General features: G+C 50.2%; 1 protein-coding gene across 6 annotated transcripts in view; it reads right to left on the bottom strand.

The window, feature by feature from the left end:
* Positions 1–20184, bottom strand: part of Kazn (kazrin, periplakin interacting protein) — an 892416-nt gene that overhangs the window by 330019 nt on the left and 542213 nt on the right. For 5 of the 6 annotated variants that reach the window (XM_050120356.1, XM_050120354.1, XM_050120350.1 and 2 more), the window contains one exon: positions 17687–17942. In XM_050120356.1, coding sequence (XP_049976313.1) covers positions 17687–17942 — 256 coding nt within the window. Of the gene's footprint in view, positions 1–17686; positions 17943–18018; positions 18210–20184 lie in introns of those variants that run through there. The other variant, XM_050120357.1, reaches the window with a different exon arrangement.

The raw sequence follows: 20184 nt of genomic DNA, 5'->3' as shown, positions 1-20184 counted from the left end.
CTCTCCATGTGCGCGTGTGCTCCCACCTCGTGTGCATGCACCCACACACATACACAAGTAAATAAATTCATTGAAGAAATTCTCGCTTGTTCCCTATAAAGCATTTTAAAGCCATGCGTGAGCCTTTTGGGAACCAAAATGCCTTGGTATTTGTCACCTCATTGAACCTCAAAATGAATCTGTCTCTACTATAATGTATCGTTTTATAAACAGAGAAACTGAAACCCCAGCGAAGTTAGATAATTTGCCCAGGGCACACAACAAGCAAGGTCCAGCCTACTCACAAAGCCACCTGACCACTCTTAGTAGCTTAAGGGAAATAGATTAACAATGCCTGGAAGTACCCAGGTCTATCCCATTGACAGCTCCCTCACCAGGCATCCATACATTAGAGAGAGGAAGAGAATTTTCCAGTTATGCCAACAGAAGGCTCATGTGGGCACATCATGCCCAAAGTCTACCCAGAAAAGTTCTTCAAAGGAACTGGCAGACACCCAAGGTCTTAGAAACCTGCCTTGGCTTCCTAGTTTCTAGAAAACACAAGGGACATAGGGACTGTGTCAATAATAATGCCATGCTATGCCACCCACATCCACTGTGACCCTGTCCTCATGGCACGCTGGTCTACCACACAGGTCTCAGTGACATGCTAGACCCAAAGACCCCTCAGCTCTCTCTCCTTTAGAATGTTGGGTTCGAGAATTAAACTTAGGTCTTCAGTTTTCCCCGTCCTCAATTTTAACATGGTTTAACATTCACAGTTAATATCGACTGAGCCCTTAGCATGCCCACATGTGCCATATACTTAGAATGGAGATTCACATGCATTGACCCACTGCGGCTGTAGATGGTTGTATGGCAGCTGTGCTGCGCAGACAAGAAAATATCTGTGATGGGATCCAACATGACAGCATGCTGGAAATTGATGGAGCAGGTGTCGGCACCCAGCTAAAGGGCTGGAGTCATACGCCAAGGTCATTAGCATGCAGGAGCCTTGAGAGGCTAAGCAGAAACAAAGGGGGAGCCCTCACTTCCACGGTGGCTCAGGAGACCCACAGAGTGACCCAACATGTGGGCCACACCGTCCCCCGGATGTGTAAGAGGCAGCCCAGCCAGCCCCTTAGGAATAGGCTGCACCGTTAATAGCTGTTTGATGGACACCCACCACTATATTACAAATGGTTGGGAGCAGGAGAAATGCAAATGAGCCTGCGAGGGCAGAGAAGCGGCCTTCCCCTGTGTACCCTGCCTCACAGAAATGTCCCGGTTCTGTCCCGAGCTTCATATTTCATGCAGGAGGCAACCCTGAGATCGTGCCTCCAAGAAACCCTAGGGAGGGCAGTCAGGATGACAAATGGACCCTCCTACCCCCCTGGATCTCAGAAATGCCAAGCACTGAGGGTGAGGGGCTGAGCTACCTGAGTGAGCCATGGCCGCTGGCTCCAGAGGCTGATTTGTGGGCAGAGGGACTCTGCCCTCACCCCTATTTACATGGCTCGGAGCACAGAAACTCCAGGAAGATTTAATGTTTTAATTTGGTCATCTGGCTTGCTCTTTTCTAAATTATTTCATTTCCAAATCATGATCTTTTGTGTTTGCTGAGAACCAAATTGAGCCATGCACCCTAGACCAGGGGATCCCCTCTCTCCCTACTCTGTCCGCTTCACAGTGCAGGTTCATTGAGACACAGAAAGGACTGGTCAGGGACTGGGGAGATGACTCAGTGAGAGTGTTTGCCTCTGAAAGCACGAGGACCTGAGTTCAAATCCCCAGTTCCCGTGTAAAAAGCTGGGCAAGGCTGCAGGCACCTGTAACCTCAGTGTTGGGGGCAGAGACAGGCATATCTTTCTGGACAGCCAGTCTACACTACAAACAGCAGGCTTTGGGTTCAGGGAGGAACCCTGTCAAGAGGAAACAAGGTAGAGAGTGACAGAGGGAAACACTTTATATCCTGGCACACTCATGTGCATATCCCCCCCCCCCCCCGCCACACACACGCCATGAAGCGTGTATGGCATCACATGGCTTTTCCAGGATCTGTAGTATGGACTTTTGAATCTACATGAATACCCCTTGGAGAAGCACAGGAACTCAGGGATGACTTGACCCCAGTGCTCTGTGGCTCAGCTGGCCCACTTGGCCTCAATTTCTTTAACTGCCCACTCTCTCTTCTGCATTCCTTCTTCTCTGGCACAGACACAACCCACCGAAGTGCTTTGCCCTGGGGCTATCATACTCCCCACACCAAAGTTCAAGTGACTTTCCACATGCACCTCTGGCCGCGATCACAGGCTTGCACCATCTCTGCTTAAGCCGGGGAAGGCTTTATTCTCCTCACGACGCACCCCGAACCCTCTCAAATAGCATTGGAAGTGGAGCTGACTGAGCGCAGCGGTCAGTAATGCTACGAAGGAAACCATGGGCAGAAGAAACGCCGGAGGGGTCAGGCTCACCCAGCACGCTCATGTTGGCTGACTCAGTGTCCCATCTCCTGTGATTGGTTAATACTGACTGCTCACATGATAGTCTAGAATCACCCAGGAGACTTTCCATGAGGCACAGCTGTGAGGGATTGCCTGGTTATCCTGGGTTAGCTCCCTCTGAGAGGGAGTTTCTATATGAGTTAACTGAGGTAGAAAGATCCATCCTAACTGTGGGCAGTACCACCCATGGCCTGGGGTTCTGGACCCCCTGACTCATGCTCCTACCCCAATGTTCCCCCCTCCCACGATGGACTGCATCCTCAAACTGTCATTCCAACTAAACCCTTCCTCCATTTAGCTGCTTCTGTCACAGCAATGTAACCAGCACCCCTTCTCCACACAGCTGTCTATAGATCACAGGTGATGGGGACCATTGGTACCAGACCATTGGTATCACAAGCCACTCTGGAGGTGAGACAGCCCCCTTGCTGTTCTTTAGTCCAAAGGCGGCAGAGTCAGGGTTAGAATCCAGGTCTCGAGTCCCCCTCTGTGGTCCTCCCCTCTTTGCCCATCCTTCATCCATCTTGAGGCAGGTGAACACCTCAGTTGCCCAGGTACCCTGGTACCCTTCACAGCATCCGTCACTTAGACTGTGCTCGTTCGTCAGTGTTAATTGCATGAATAAATGAAGAAATGGTTGTAGTCTCTTCCCTTGGTGCCTCAAGGATGCCAAACACTTGGGGACATTTATGAATGACATTTACAGGGGACTTGGCAAGCACTGGGTCCTGGGCTTGGCATATCACAACCCTCTAATTTAATCTTACAGCAGCATTAGAATTAGGGCTCCCTATGGGGAAACAGAGGCTTCTGTTGGTAAAGAAACGTCCCTACGTCCTCCCACTCAGAAACACTGAGAGCTGGGCCAGACACCGAGTAGGGGACGGAGATCTATGTCCACACTATAAATGCTGAACTTCCCCATGCCAGTACCGTAGTCTGAAGACCACGGACTCAGTGGAGACCTTTCCTTCGTGCCCAGTGTAGGACCCTTTCTAGGACCTGTGATCTCCCGACATCACTCCAGACCAAACCCAAATGATGAGTCTGACTCTAGCTACCAAATTATTATTACTATTCTTCTCGCTGTTGTTGAGGGGGTAGAGCATATGCGTGCGTGCGTGTGCACTTGTGGGGGACAGAGATTAACCTTGGGCATTATTCCTCAGGCACCGACCATCATGATTATTTGAGACAGGCTCTGTCATTAGGATCCGAGACTTTCCAATTAGGCCAGTCTGGCTGGCCAGGGAGCCCCAGGGATCTTCCTGCCTCTACCTCACCAGTACTGGGATTTACAGGCATGTCCCACGGTATCCAGCTTTTTATGTGGGTGGTGGAGATCACGCTGCAGCTCCACTCTTGTGCTGTGAGCCCTTTACCAAATGAGCCATTTTCCCAGCTCCCTAAACTTTTTGTTCCCTTCGATGCCAGCCTCGTGTGTGACAGACCATGAAGGCTCGTCCGAAGCAGGTCAAGTTTGCTTGTATTTTCTTCCTTCAAATGCCTAAATCCACACCAGGAACCACTTTGACAATGTGCAGACAATCCTCCCAGCTAAGTCTGGTCCTGGGATGACCACAGCCTACCAGACCACTCCCCTCCAACAGTAAGGGGTGTCTTCTGAGTGGAATTCCCTTGCCTGGGCTGTTCCCTCCCAATTGCTGGGCAACCCACGAGCAAAAGATTAACAAAACACAAAAGAAGAGACATGAAAGTCATTTATGAGGCTCATCCAGGTGATCTTAATTGCAGGTGATAAACCATTGTTAAAAGGAAGGTTTATTATAAGAAAGTGTGGACCTGTTTCGGGCGTCTATGGGAGAACGGAGAAATGGCTTTGTAAATGCCATCTCCTCTCATAAATCGGAACAGGCTGTGGAGATCAGGTCGTTATCCAGTGCCGGCATAAATGAGAAAATGATGTGATAAATGGCATGCTTGAAGGGTCTGAGGGCAGAGCTGGAGACGGGGCAGGATGATGCTAGTTAGGGATGGCAGGTGGCCAATCAAATCATATTGCCCGAAATCTAGTTTGGGGGCCAGTTCTGTTATTCTGACCATAACTGGTGTTTTCCTGTCTTCAAGTCCACGAGGCACTCTGCAGAAGATTTTATATGGCTTCTCTTAAAGCCATAGGCCCAAATTACAGAGTAATCCGATTATGTCAGGCGAGGGTAGAGACAGGCTCAAGAGACAGGAATCATTTTAACATCGAGAAGTGATGCAGAATTTTAGGACAGCAGACTCCATCATCCAGGGCCTGTGCCAAACTCCTGACTGTGACCCTGTGTTGCTGGGTGTTGTCCTACATGGAGCTGCACGTGTGTCCAATTGCATCCACTGCAGCACTGTAAGATCAAAGGCCACAGGGTGGCCTTTTGAGTGGCCGGAGAGAGCATCGGGGAGTCCAAATCTTTGTATTTCCAATGTACAGCTTGAAGAGAGAACAGATCATTTTGTGTTTTCCTTTCTGTCTCTGTGTGTGTGTTTTGCAGATGTGTGTGTGTTTACATGTGTGTTACAGATGTGAGTGTTCATATGCACATGGGTACTCATGGTTTTGGGTGTACATGCACACACATGCACACATATGCACATGCAGGCGGTTGTCAACCTCAGGCATCATTTCTTAGGCGTGGTTCACCTTGATTTTTGAGCCAAGGTCTTTTCATTGGCTCAGAGCTTTCTAAACAGCTCAGCTGACTACTGTCCATTCAGCCAGAGGACTCTACCTAATTCCGCCTCGCCTAGCCCTGGGATTACAAGCATATGCCACCGTTCTGGACTCAAACCGAGTTCCTCATGCTCACGGAGCAGGCACTTTACCAACTGAGCCACCTCCCCAGCCCCCATGGTTTCTCAAATGCACGCTGATGCAGAAGCAGCATTGGTGCTGAGTGTAACTTAAACCCAATGCATCCACGCATTTCCTCAAACAGAAAAAGACAGGGCCGCTGACTCGGAGAGGCCAGGATGTACTCTCCCGCCTTTCTCCTGGAATTACTGCCCAGCAGGAAGGTGGTGGCAGCAATGTCTTCTTCGGATGTAAACGTGGACTAGATGCCTGGCTAATGTTTAAACTCCTGGAAAGTGGCCCCTGGCTAATGCTGCCAGCACGAGCTTGCTCAGCAGGGAAGGGTCACTTTCTGGAAGCAGTTTGCAACACATGATCTGTCTCTCATCTGCGCTCAGCCCTCCAGCCTCTGAGGGTTGAGCAACTCAGAACTACAGCTTTCTGTTGGTTCCCATCAAAGACAGCAGGCTGGTTTATTACATGAACTGCCAATGGGCTCCATCCATCCAGAGGCTCCTACATGGGTATGAGCAGGGTCCAGGTATGTTAGGAGGCAGGGACAGCCAAAAGGCTACCAGGGGATGCAGAGATCTTCCTACAAGCAAGGTTCCTAAGTCACACGGAAGCTTCATGCGAAAACCTATGTTTTGGAGCAAAGACAACCAACCTTGCCTTTGGGAGACAGAAGAGGACTGGGGGAATAAAAGGATTTCCTTTAAAAGGGAGAGGACTTGATGGAGTTCAACACAAATGCATCATTAATAACAGAATCCCAAGAATTCCACCCCATGAGTCTCAGTCCATGGGACATGTTGAATGTCATTCCATTCGATCAGGAGTTCCCAAGCCAGGAGCTCTTTTGTCCCCCACAGGAACATCTGGTAACCTATGTGGACTTTGGCAGTTGTCATTTTTTAGAGAAGTCATACTACCTTAGGGACCTTGGTAAAAGAGTCTTTGTGGACCTCGGGGGTCTCCTTAGAGGGACAGTGAAGAGAAAGAAAAGTGGTGGATTTGGTAACTTAGCTGCTTTAACCCCCCCCCCCCGACACATGGTGACTACAAACTTTCATGAACTGATAGCCCAAGGCCCCATACCGGGGTTTCCCATACTCTAAAGCCCTGGATGGTGGTGATACGGGGGTATAGAAGATCTTGTCTTTTGGGGAATTCATCACCAGGTGGAAGCCACTGGAATCAGAAGATGTTCCTGATGTAGGATTCCCCTCTGTATGCTATGAATATGCTTTTATTACCATTGGTTATTAAAGAAGCTGTTTCAGCCAATGACTTAGTAAAGTCAGGCAGGAAGTCCAAACAGAGATAAAGAGAGAAAGTAGGCAGAGTCAAGGAGACGCCATGTAGCTACTGAAGGAGACAGACGCCCAGAACCTTTACTAGTAAGCCACAGCCTCGTGGTGCTACACATATCAACAGAAATGGGTTAATTCAAGATGTAAGAGCTATCTAGAAATATGCCTAAGATATTGACTTGTTTAGTGTAATTAATATAGTTTTGTATTATTATTTGGGTCTGGGCGGCTGGGAAATGAACAAGCAGTCTCTGTCTACATATTTCCCTAGTGATCTGGCTAGGTTATCAATCTCTAGCTCCTGATGGAGGGTCAAGGGCGAGCCTGAGCACAGGTTAAAGATTATAGAAATGGTGGGAGAGGATGTAAGAACGAGTCCCATGCCATGGCCTGTCCTTGGACATCGAGGACAGGGCACCATCTTGAGAGATGCTATAACCACCTTGCTGTCTGTTTCGCTTTAATTGTCAATGTCATATGACCTAGAATCATCTGGGAGGAGGGGCAGCACCATTCTGAACTCTATTAATGGGGAAGTCAAGTCAAGCACAAGCAAGCAGCGAGTGCAGACATGTGTCATTTCTCTACCCTTGACTGTGAATGTGGTATGACTACCTTGTAGGACCAGAAAAAACCCAGTGACATTGATGGATATATTGATTAAAACAATCAAGGAACAGAACTTGGGGGCAAGGTCTCCTCAGCACCATTGATCACTCTCTGGATTCCAGCACTGTCCGGGGTGAGGATTTCATACCATCCTCTTGTTCAGAGCACAGAATTCCAAATGGAGAGGACAGGAAAACAAACAAAAAGCAAAGAAAAACAAAGAAAGAAGAGGGGCACGAATCCCACCACGCTCCAAATTGCCCTGACTAAATGAAAACAAATGCACCATGTTCAATGGTTGCTCTTTTCAAAATTCAAGTTCATAAAGGAAAGTGAAGAAGTTCAAGTTTGTTTGTCGTAGTTGGCAAGAGGTTCATCCTCAGCCAAAAGGCTAACAGGAGTGGGAAGCTCATTCCGAAAGCTGTGGGTACGCCTGCCTTGAGATCTGCATCTTGTCTCTGACTCTCTGCCTCGAGATCTGCATCTCCTCTGGCTCTCTTGAGGGATTTTGGGGCCTCTTGAATGCTATCATTCTAGACTCAAGCCCTCTATCTCCTCCAGTTGCTTTCCCCCTGAGTTAGAGTCCCCTCCCCCCCCCCACTGGTTTATGGCAATTGTACAAAGCACAGGATTTCATTCTGACTTTGTCACACTCATGGAACACACGTTGATCTCCCACACTCCATGACCCTCTCTCCATTTCCCCTCCCTCTCACTTCTTCCTCCACAATCTCCTTCTATCTACTTTTTATGTAGATTTGACATAATGAGCAATAAAGAACACACAACACACAGATGCCCTTTAGAGAAAGCATTTATGTTAAAAGGTAAAAAAGAACCTAAAGTTGGATCCTAAGGAATACAGTCAACATTTGAAGGGTTCTTTGCAGATATTCTTATTATATAGCCCAGACTGGACTTGAACTCCCTGTCCTTTAGGCCTCAGATTCTCAAGAGCTGGACCTAACTCTTTCTTCATGATCTTTTCCCTGCAAGAAGGTCCCACCTCATCACCGTAATCTGCCGTGTCCAATCCCAACCTATGAAGAAACTGCATTGTTTAATAATCTATCGCGGCCAGTCTGCCCTTTCGAGGTGACATTAATGTGCTCCCGCTCTGTCCTTGCTACATGTCACGCTTGTCATGCCCGTCAGGGAAGCCCCTGTGCTGTCACTTTCTTGTCTGTTTCCCCATTATACGTCTAGACCTTTATTATAAAAAGTAATTATGTTTCCGAGTCAGCCACACCTCCCAGGCTGAGCGATAACTTGTCCTATCTTATTAAATCTGTGGTTTCTAAATGGATGAGCCCAATCTCGGAAGACTGGCAGAGGCAGGACAAAAGAGGCAGGGAAGGTGGTAGACAAAAGCCATCCCATCCCGGAGGTGGGGTGTCTTCAGGCAGCCTGCAGTGAAGTGCGCTCATCCTCTGCGGAGGGAGGCAGGCGGGCTCCGAGGGCAGTGGGACCTGTGTGCCAAACCATCTGTTCTCTTGTCAGATGGCCCCTTTGGGGAGCATGGGGCAAAGAGGCACTTAAATCTTTCTCAATTTCAATTTCTCCAGGTCAGGCTTTGGCTCAGAGAAAAGAACTTTCTACTAGACTCAGGCTGGTCTGGAAGTGTGTGTGTGTGTGTGTGTGTGTGCATACTCATCAGTGCATGTACACATGTGTATGCATGCACACGTGCATAGGTGGAGACCAGAGGTCCATGTTAGGGTGTGTTCCTCAATTGCTCTTCATTCCACCTTATTCATTCTGTTTGTCTGTGGATACAGAGTCTCTCACTGCACCCGGGGCTCCCGTCTCCACCTCACGCGGTGCTGGAGTGTCAGGTGTTGCCTACTATGCCTAATTTTCTGCATGGGTTGTGGGAATTGAACTCAGGTTCTCATGCCTACACTGTTTTGACCAAGCCTTCTCCGCAGCCCCTTCACAGGGTGGTTTAAAGGATGAACAAATGTATTATAAACAAAGGGCTCAGAGCAGGGTTTATGCCGTGATATGTAGGCACTCATTTAAAAAGACATCAGTAATCAAGGAGCCTCAGGAGACCATGTTTCCTATAATAAATAGACTAATCCCACACATCCACAAGTCAGTATTGTCTGTCCATTTGCCCATACATCCATTCACTTATTCACCTGTCCACCCATCCACCCATCCAGTCATCTGCCTGCCTACCCATTAATCTCTCCGTCCACCCATTCCTCTCTTCACCCATCTACCCACCCATCTCCCAATCCATCCACCCACTCACTTATTCAACACGTATTTACTGAGCTCTTCTGTGTTTCAGGCAGAGTTCTAGGAAGCAGAGGGAAACAGGAAACGCCTCAGTCCTCTAGACACTGTCAATCTGAGATGACCTCCCCTGAGGTCACATCTGGGGACAATTTTGGCCCAAAGAGACATGTGGCAACTTCTGGGGACATTCTTTGGTCATCGCAACTGGGGTACAGAGAGAGCTACTGGTGTCCGGTAAGCCTACAATGCACAGAAAGGCCACAGCAACAAGGAAATGTCATGCCCTGTTGACAGCTGAAGATGAGGACCCTGGGGAAAGGGTCTGTGAGAAGTCAATTGGTCTACAGCTGGGAATGTTTGGGGCCATTGGAAGTTCCTGAGATCATAAAAGGAGAAGCTGAGGGGGAACAGGGGCCTTGGTTGGAAGAGAATCCCCAAATTCCAGTTTTGTTTAGAACAGAAAGCACATGAGGTCCAAGGAATCAGAAAGTCCCCAAACCAAGCTCCTAAGCTTTCCCTCCTCTGTTGACCCCATGGCCATGAAGCTTGTCGGCAGCCCCCGCTGTCTCCTTGCTGGCAAGGTCACTCCCTCAGGAAGAGGGCCTGATGCTTGCTCACAAACAATCCTCAGAATGCCATCAACTTTAGGCCATCTGGGAGAGGAGGATTATGGGGCGCTCCACAGCCTCTCAATAGAGCCAACCTAAGGATGCCTCCTGCTTAGGAGACAGCCAGGGAACATGCACAGGCTTAAACAGCAGAGGGACCTGTAGGTTTAATCTTGGCATGTGGTAGTGGACTAACCCTAGGCACCCAACTGTTGTGTGAGTGAGGACAGGGACACTGAAGCCAGATCTTGGTCCTGTAACAGCTTCATGCTCTTTGGCAAGTACCATAGCATCTTTATGCCTCAGTTTTCTTATACAAGAAATGGGTACTAGAGTGGTACCTGCTTATTAAGTCATTACAAGGACCCATGGTTGCTATAGGAAGCATTAACACATGGTACCTGACATTGTCACCATCTTGGTCATTTTCATGTCACTACAGATGGGACTTTACCTCTTTGAGACATGGTTTCCTTTGCCCCAAACTGGGGATCAGTGTTGCCTTTACTGGGCTTGGGATTCATAAAGTATATATGCTTATTATGATTTATTGAAAACTTTGACAAAGGCGTTGAAATTAGTTCTCGTTTCCAACTTGAGTCGAATATCCAGAAAGGAGTGAGGCCATGCTTTAAGGAGACCTGGAGCACTGGGGTGCCTTATCACTTACCTCAGAGGTGCTCCTGGAGAACCACAATGCCACATCGGAAGGCGAATGAAAAGTATCAGCCCTGGGCCGGCTTCCTTCCAAAAGCCGTTTGGATCCCACTGAAGGATTCTTGTACTTCAAGCACTGGGTACAGCTGAGGCAATATTGAGAGAGGAAGGCCTCCCCGTCCCTACAGGGGTCCCTGGGCACATGCATGGATGGAAGGGGTCGGGGCTGGCGGATGAGAGGGGCATCATCTTCTTACAACTTGTCTCTGTCCTTGGGCCTGACAGTATCGCCTAAAAGGGGAACAGAAGCCCGGACCTCTTTTCTGGCAGAGCTGTTACGAGCTCTGGGGTGAGGGCCCCCATTAATCAGAGGGAGGGAAAGGGGTCAAGGGCTTTTCAGGAGCCTGACCCAGAGGTCTGGCACCATCTCAACAAAGACACCAGAATAAATTTAGAACCGATGGTTTCCTTTTACACAGAAGCCACCTGCTCGGACGGTTGCTGCTGCCAAACTCACTCAGACTCCATCCAGCGTCTTTCATGTCTGCGGAGGCTGAGCATTCCAAGGGGGAAGCAGGGAGGCCCGCAGAGAACCACCTGTGTGCCACCATTCAGATCTGAGGGGCATCAAATGGGCAACATCATCAGGTCTCGTCCAGCCTCATAGGGTAGAAGAAGCGTTCTGAGTCTGGGTCTCCTGCCGGCTTCTATGTAGGAGGTGTAGAGCCAGGCAGGAAGAGCAGAGATGGTAATTTTGGTTGGAGAGGGGGAATGTACCCTGCTATGAAGCATCCACTAGGTACACTCTGCCACCATGGATGACCACCCTGTCGCGTCAGGGACACTGTCCCTTCTTAAGGGATTCTGTCTGAACCCGCTTCCTTGTACCTTGGGGCATCAACAGGCTGTGTGATACGCTGGGGGCGCCTGTGTCATCTTGAGTGTTGTTTGCCCTGATATTTAACCCAAACAATATGGGATAATTCATATTTGAAAGATCGCTTAAGACCCAGATCCCTGGGTCTAACAGGCAGAATGAGTTCCCTCCCATCTTGTCTGATCTATGTGGCGTGTGTGTGTACATGTAAGCCATGTGTGTGCATGAGGGGCCAAGGCCCAGAGTTCAGGTAGACCATTCCAGAGCATGCAGGGCTCATCATGAGACTAGGCTCCTTCCTGCTGCCTCAAGAATGGGAAGAGGTGATGGATCTGGACCCTTTAAATTCTGACTACAACCAATGTACACATCTTCCAATCCACGGGAGTTGTTAGAACATTCCAACAATTGCAACACGATGCTGAGTCATGCTTGGCTTGGCTTAGTTTTGAGTCTTTAATGATTAGAGACCTTCAAAGTTGAAAGTACTGTGGTACGCATATACACACGTGCACATATATGCAAATACATATGCATACACATAGAGTTCTCTACTGCTAGGGGCCTTTCAAAATTTTGGTCTTAAAGATACGGGATTCAAGTAAATGTCCTCATTTCCTTCTGACCAAAAGCAGCTTAGGAAGGAAGGGTTTATTGGCTTACAGGTTACAGCCCATCATTGAAGGAAGCCAGGGCAGGAGATCAAGGGGAGGGGCCTACAGGCAGGAACTGAGGCAGAGATCAGGGAAGAAAGCCTCTAACTGGTTTGCTTCCAGGCTCACTCTCAACTACCTTTAACACACAGCCTACACCCACCTGCCTAGAGTTGGTATCACCCACGGTGGGCTGGACCCTCCTAGGTCAGTTATCAATCAAGCAAATGCCCCACAGACGTGCCCACAGACCAATCCCATGGGGCTAGTTCCTCAAATGAGGTTCGTTCTCCCCAGGTGGGCCGAGCTGATAATCAAAATTAGCCAGCCCAACTAGTAGACTTCCCCCTCCCAGACTTGGACTGCTAACCAGACTTAGTATGAGAGGTTATTATATCAGGTCTTCATTATGATGGGTACAGAGGGTTGTAAAGGGTGGGTGGGGGCATTCCTATTGCCCCTTCCCTTCTTAGCTGTACAACACGGGAGTAAATGCCAGATACACACATAAAATACCCAGTGAATGTGTCCAAGACCCCGAGTTTGATTTTCTGTGCTCCACATGGCTTACAGGGTGGGCAGGCAGACTTCCAGTGAGCAATTCTCACCTGCCAAGCCCATCTGTTACCCTCTCCCAGGCAGCCAGGAAGTCACAAATTCGAACCCTGTGGGATCCCCGAAAGGTGCTATTGGGGTTGAGGAGTAAGGGGGAAGGTGTAGAGACCCTGGCCACCTCACACTGAGATGTGAGTGGGCCTCTTGTGAAAATCAGACCAGCTGAGACTTCCCCTTGACATCAAAGAGGTTGTGGAAAGACACACACACACACACACACACACACACACACACACACACGAAAACAAATGCCACAATATGAAACGGAACTAGAAACTGAACTCCAGGGACCCTCCCAAGACATCTTTAAAGACAAAGGGAAGATAGTAAACCATAGGCTAATAACTAATCTCAATCTCACCCGTAAGCAATGTCTTGGTGACTCTGGGCAGTAACTTTCAGAAGGAACTATACAGCCCTGCCTTCCAGGTTAGGCAAAGACACAGCCCTTCAGCCCATTTGCAGAGACCAAGAGTGAGGGGCCTCAGAGATGTCCTCATATGCCTAGGTTGCACCCTGTCTGCCGCTGGGAAATGCCCTCTTTTGAAGCAGATAAAAAAAAAAAAGTACCTCCTAGAAAACGATAGCGAAAGCAGAGTGAATGGAGAAGCAGGTGCCAAGGCACAGAAGTTCTTTTGTAGGACAGCAATGTCTAGTGTCTCCGTGGATTCCTCGTACACGCCGCTCCTAAGGGAATGTGCACTTCGCCAAAGAGTTTTCAGTGTTTAGTACAGAGGAGATGGCGAGACCTAGGCAAACGCCTAGAGAAGGAAATACAACCTGTGTGAAGTCATAAAAACGGACAGAGACGAAGATTGAGCCTTCCCATCTTCCCATTTTAACAACTGTAGGAGACAGGGACCGCCCCTCCTCTGCTCCACACCAAAGTAAAATACTTTCTGTAGCCACAGTTGCCAGTGGGGCCTGGGGACAGGGTTCGTCAGTAAAATGCTCTCCCCGCACAAGCAGGAGCACTAGGGTTCAGATCCCCACCATCGAAGGACAAGAGCTGGGCTCAGTAGCATGTGCCTGCGATCCTACTACTGGGGAGGCAGAGACAGGAAAGGTACCTGGAGCTCACTGGCCAAGTCAGTCTAGCCAATCAGTGAGTGCCGGGTTCGCATAGCAACCGTGTCCCATGAAATAAGTGGAGAATGACTGAGGAAGGCACCCAACACCGACTCCTGGCACCCACAGGCCTGCATGTGCACACACCCGAAATAAACAGTAAACTCGAGGCAGTAAGCATCCGTCCTGCTGGCGTAAGCATTTTATGTTCTATACGGTTAACACCTATTTAAATTGGGTGTAATGGCTCTTAATTGTTTTATTCTATGCACAGCAAAGCAGCCAATTGAATCTAATATTAGTCATTCATCAGATAAAACATTTTCAGAGAAGCAAACTGCTATATTTTGCCTTCAAAGAACAGCAAGCATTTTAAATACACTTCCCCAGAGCTGGGTACTACTAGGAAAACAGTTTAGAAATGCTACTTCAAGCAACCCCCTTCCTACAACAAGATGAATCGAAACAAATGCTTAGCCCTGTATTTCGAGTGCTTTTATTTTTTTCTTCAAATGAAGCCTCTTTCTGTCCACCTGTCAAACACAGTTGTGACCCCATCAACCTAAGAGGTGGCCTCTGGGGCTGTGAAATGCGCCACCCGGCACGGATGCCCTTGGCGCGGCTGGCCTGCAGTCCTCCTTAGGATTATCCAGCTTCTCTTGCAACAGGAGAGAGGCCATGGGCCCGCTGCCAAGAGCTCTTTCAACAGAAATTCCGAAAGAAGATCCTGCGAAGTGCCGAGAGCCCAGATTTCCAGCCGTTCACTTTCTAGATTCCGTTACATAGCAACCATGCATGCTCACACGGGCTACCCAAGTGAGTTAATATTTTGTTTAAACGACACGCTGCCTTAACCCTCTAGGAAAACCCGAGTCTGCTTCATCACAAGGCGCCAACCCAGTGGTCTCCCCAGCGCAAAAGTCCCCAGCAAAGAAGTGATGCACTCCCTTTATTCATTTCCAAAAGGGATTTAAAAAAAAAACCCAACTAAAAATGGACCTGAGAGTCTCTTGGTGGGGAGTGAGGATGTAAAAGGTGGCCTTTTCCTGTAATCGTTTGTGCTAATATTGTTAAAGGCATACTAGCACACTCTTGATGTGTACATGTGCACTTTAGCTAAAAGTGACTTACACAGTTGTATTTTGAAAGATCCTCATTTCGCTGAAAGCCTCGATGTGAGAATTGACAGCCCAACTGTACCAGGCATCCTTAGGGTCTGGTCCCGCTGAGCGGCTGCAGTGCAGGCGAGACATAAACACACGGGGGACTCTAACCTGGAAGACCAGGAGCCCAAGGGGTCCAGCTTCCCTGCGCCATCCTGGTGCCTTGTCAGGAAGGACAGGAGCGGAGGTGACCAGCCATACTTAAAAAATGAGCTTGCAAAAAGGCAAGGCTCCCCTTTAGCTAAAGGGGTGACTAGATCAGCTCTGCTGAGGGCTTCTAGAAAAACGGTGCCAGAGTCCCCCAGAAAAACAAAATGAGTGAAAGCAAAACCTCACAAAGACTAAATGACACATCACACACACACATTCACACATACACACACACACAGTACACACATATGCATGTGTGGACACATCTGTTCCAGGATTGAGGCGCTGTTACTATAGATAAGTCAGTGCCCAGTGGTCTTACACAGTAGTTTTGCATTTCTTCCGCCCGCCTCACCCACTTAGTCATACTAACTTGAATGCACATGTGACCCACAGATGTGTTCAGTTAGAAATCATGAGCATACATTCTGATTATCTGGTCACTAAGGGCTCATTGTCCAAGTTCTGAAAACCATCAGCGGTACCGACAGAAACCAGACCCTTCTCCTCTGTCCTATTACCTACCCATTGCCAGTCATGGTCAGGCAGGTGCACAGGTTCCCACGGGCACAGGGAGCTACTGGTGGTGTGTGTTCTTAAAGACATCGAGTGATTACCAAAGCCACTTCCATGACTGTAGCCCTGTACATCTTTGTAGGAAAAAGCAAAGCAGAACAAAACAGAAAAGAAAAAGGAAACACTCCCTGTTGTGCCTGTCCAACCATTCAGCCATCGTGACGCCAGCCTTAGCCTCTCACTTCCCAAGCGAAGGGTGCCAGCAAGGCACTCTGGATCCCTTCGCACACCCAGTCCACGGCGCAACCAGCACGCAGACGAAAAGTCACTTAACTTTTTCCCTGTCCAGGAACGAGAGGATGGTGGGAATGTCCCAGGATTATTTGATGTCCCTTCTTAGCAAAATGCCAGTTCTTGGGTAGTTCTGGAATGTTTGAACAGCCGCTGCTTACAGAAACCAAAAGCGTTATCCTGCAGTCTGCGTTTGCCTTCTCTCACCTATGGCTCTCTCTCACACGATGACATAACCAGGGATGGATGACAAGAACAACCGGATGCCAACCGTGAAAACCCCGTAGCAAACACCAGGGCCACACCACTTTCTCGCCATTACATCATGATCAAATTACTCGCCCGATTCCTAAAGACACCCAACAGGCGCCGGAAGTACCAAGTTAGGGTTTGACTTAGAATTCACAAAACTGCAAATCTTGAAGCTGTGAATCTCACAGGGCAAAGACATACCTTCCCGTGAAGGTAAGGCCAAAACAGACCGATGGAGCCATTGAAGGCATCCCCATAAAAACATTCTCTCTCAACACTCAGGAGGAGCTGTTGAGATAGCAGAACCAGAAAATCATTCTGAACCATTGAGCGTTGGTACCTTACAATCCAAATGACACATTTATACAGGTAACCCTCTTGGACCAGAGGGTTTTCTTTTCTTCCCTCCTCTCCACCCCTTTGAATTTTTAGCCATTTAGATTACAATCTGAATGGTTTAAATAAACAGCGGTATTGCTTCTTAAAGGATGATGGAGGGGAGCAGGGTAGGAGGGGAGAATGCAGGATCCTGCAAAGCTTGCTTCAGTTTTTGCTTCCCAACTCTCAGAAAGCACCATGCATGGCAGGACCACCTTAGATCACACCGTTAACCCTTACGAGGGGTTCAGAAGTGTCATGTCTCAATGTCAGCACTGGCCAGCTGTCTTTTCTTCCCCCTTCCTCTAAACTGCAGAGGGTCCTTCAAACAGGGGCTCCTAGCAACCCACCATTCAAGCCTTCATTCCTCCAGACAGCCATCAATCAACCTTTGAGGTCTGTGATTTCCCCCTGGGAAGCACTCTTCCCTGTATAGTTGCTGGAAATGTAAAACTCCCTGCAGACCCAAGCATCCATACAGGACTGCCCGCACCATCTCAAGCCTGGAGAAAATAAACTCCAGATGCAACCCAGTCAAGGGGCTTGGCGTCCATGGATAAAAGTGCCAGCAAGTCCACTCCCCCAGGGCAGCAGAGCCCAAAGATTCCCTAGGGGAGTCATTTAAGAGGCCTTTGGAAGTGGAGGGGTGTAGGGGACTGTGGGGTGAAGGCATGAAAAGTTTGCAGCGGAGCTGGGGTCTGTGTGCTCTCCAAAGGGCACTTTCCACTGACGCCTGAAAAGGACCAGGCAGCGGCGCCTAGTTCGAGCCGGCAGGGGCCGGTGTGACCGTGTGACCCCCATGCACACTGCACCCGAGTTGGCGTTAATGACAACCGTGTTGCAACTCCCAAGCTGGGGAGCATCGGGTGGACATGGTCAGGCGAAAAGGGTTATGAGCCACAAGGCAAAGCCATCTCGCTGTGAGAGTGGCGTATACCGCGGGCCCTGCTACCACTGGGACCGGTGAGCACGCTCTGGGTCCCCGCCCCGGGCGCCCGGCGCTTCCTACCTTGCGCGCTGTGCTGATGGTTCTCCATGGTCGTCGCCGCCGAGTCAGCCACCGTCACCGCTGCTGCCGAGGCGCTGGTCGCAGCTCCCGGGCCCGAGCCGGAGCCACCGCCTCCACCGCTCAATTCCGCCAGTCTCCGGTTGGTGGCCGTGAGCTCGGCTCTCAGGTTGGTCACCTCCTGGCTGGCCGACTGGACCGCCCCATCGATGCGGAGCGCGAGCTGCTTATTGTCTTCCATCATGCTCAGGATTTTGGCCTGGGGGCGAGAGAGGTGACAAAGAGCTGCATGATGTGCGTTGGGGGCGCGTGGCCGGCCGTGGCCCCGGCTCTACCTGTTGGGTCACCCTAGCGGCCCGGGTTTCCCCGCGCCCCGACCCCCGGGCACCGGCAAGCGCCGGCTCCTCCGGCGCAGGAATGACAGCGGCGCCTCCAGCCCGAGCCGCGGCGGTGGCGAGGCGGCGGGGGGAGGAGGAGGAGAAAGAGGAGGAGGAAGAGAGGAGGAGGAGCAGCCGCGAACGGCGAGACCCCGGCAGGCAGGCGGGCGGGCGGGCGGGCGAGCTGCGAGCAGAGGACACCGTGCGCCGCCCGGGCCAGGCGCTCTCCGAGTGGAGCCTACCATTCGCGGCTCGCTCGGGAGGGGGCCCTGTTGGGGACCTTGGGGACCTCCTCGGCCTCGTGAGCTCCCCACCTCCGGGACACACCCCCGGAGAGTGGGGGAGGAGGGCGGCGCCCGTGTGAGGTCGGAGGTGGCACCCCCAACGGAAGGGTTAGGGGTGCGTCCGGGGCCCCGGCTGTCCCGCTGTCCCCTCCCTGCGGCGGTGGGCAGCCCCGCCCCGGCCAACTACTGCCCGGCTCCGGGCTGGGGTCGCCGCGGAGGAGGCGATGGGAGAGGGTTGCTTGCATAGGGGGCCTCTTGGAGGGGAGCGTGGGATGGTGGGCCGAGGGAGGGGGCTGCTGGAGTGAGCTCAGGAGTGGAGTTCTTGCTTTGCCAGTTGCAGAGATGAAATGCCCAGAGGGGAGGAAAGCTGGTGGACAGTGAGCCTGCCACCTTCCACCCCCACCTCAGTGCCTGACCTGCGCTGTCCTTCCCTACCCCGGGCCATTGGTGCTGCGGCCTGCCCGCAACCCGGAGATCGAGAATGTGTGCACCCCCTAGATGGAGGGTTAGCTTGTACCTGGTCCTAAGCTGCTTGGCTGGCCTGAACGTTAGTGGGAGTAAGGAACTGAGGCCAGAGAAGGGTTGGGAGGTGTGGCGGGGCTTTCTTTTTCTCTCCTTCTTCCCGAGGTAGGAATGTTGAACCGGGCTACCTCGGTTTACCTACTCCCCGTTCTGAGAAGAATTGAGGTAACCTTAGCTTGCATAAGCCCTTCCTGGCTCCTTTCTCTCCCAGAGCACACACAGGCTTTGCATTTTTCAGTGGGGCCCTGGATTCCAGCCACCAGACCTTGTTACCATAGCAAGCTTCATTCCATGCAAATAGGAGGTTTTCAAAGAGCCAAGTGTAACCCCGCCAACAGTGTGCCACCATTCCAGGCCAGTCAACCTGGGGATGGGGGCTGAGAGCAAACTGCAGAAGCCAAAGGAATGCTCTAAAGGAAACTCACCCTCCAGGTTCAAGAGTTTTTCTTGAGAACCAAGTAGAAGATGGGGCATTTGTGTGTGGTTGACTCTGTAGGGGAAAGAGTACTCCTGTTTTAGGAAGAAACTGAGGCTCTGGGCAGTGTTTTGCAATTACCCATCAATCCACAGAAACCAGATGGTGAGAGGTTGAGGGTAAGTAATCCTAAAATGCCAGTTAATCCCATGTGCTTTCAGTAAACTTTTTTTTTTTTGAGACATGGTCTCTCCAACTCACTATATAGTGGGAAATGACCCTGAACTTTTGATACTCCTGTCTCTACTACTGAATTGCTGGCATTACAGGTCAATACTGAGCTTAATAGGCATGCTACATCACACCTAGATTATTCGGTGTTGGGATCAAACTCGGGGCATGGGGCATGCTATAGAAACACTACCGACCGAGTTACAGCCCCATTGGATTCTTTTATGTAGGACCATAAAGGTATTTGGTTGCCCTGCCCTTTCCCTATGGACAAGCTTTTGCAAGAGGAGAGGACATTCTTAGATGGCAGAGTGCAGGCCCCAGGGCATAGTTTGCTCCCGTGAAAATTCAGGAGAGGTGGATCTAGGCAGCCAGAGGGCAGACAGGTGGCCGAGAGAGCAGAGCCCGAGGAGGACCTGCTTACTGAGTTATTTTAGGACTGTTTGTAGGGTATGCTGAATGGTGAAGGTGTCTCGGAGCTAGACAGTGGCTGTGTTTGCCCAGCGTTGGAAGTAGACTAAACGTCATCACGTTGTTTGCAGTGGTGCAGTGGATATCACTGTCTATGAATGCTGAGGGCATAATAAAAGGCATGGATGGGTGGTGGTTGGGGTGCCCTAGGAGTAAACTCAACCAGACCACAAGAGAGGCTGTACACAGGCGTGTGTGTGT

This window comes from Alexandromys fortis, unplaced genomic scaffold, assembly GCF_014885135.2.
Source record: "Alexandromys fortis isolate MF-2015 unplaced genomic scaffold, M_Fortis_MF-2015_v1.1 scaffold_174, whole genome shotgun sequence".
Taxonomy (NCBI): Eukaryota; Metazoa; Chordata; class Mammalia; order Rodentia; family Cricetidae; genus Alexandromys; species Alexandromys fortis.
This window is presented reverse-complemented; position numbering and strand designations above follow the sequence as displayed.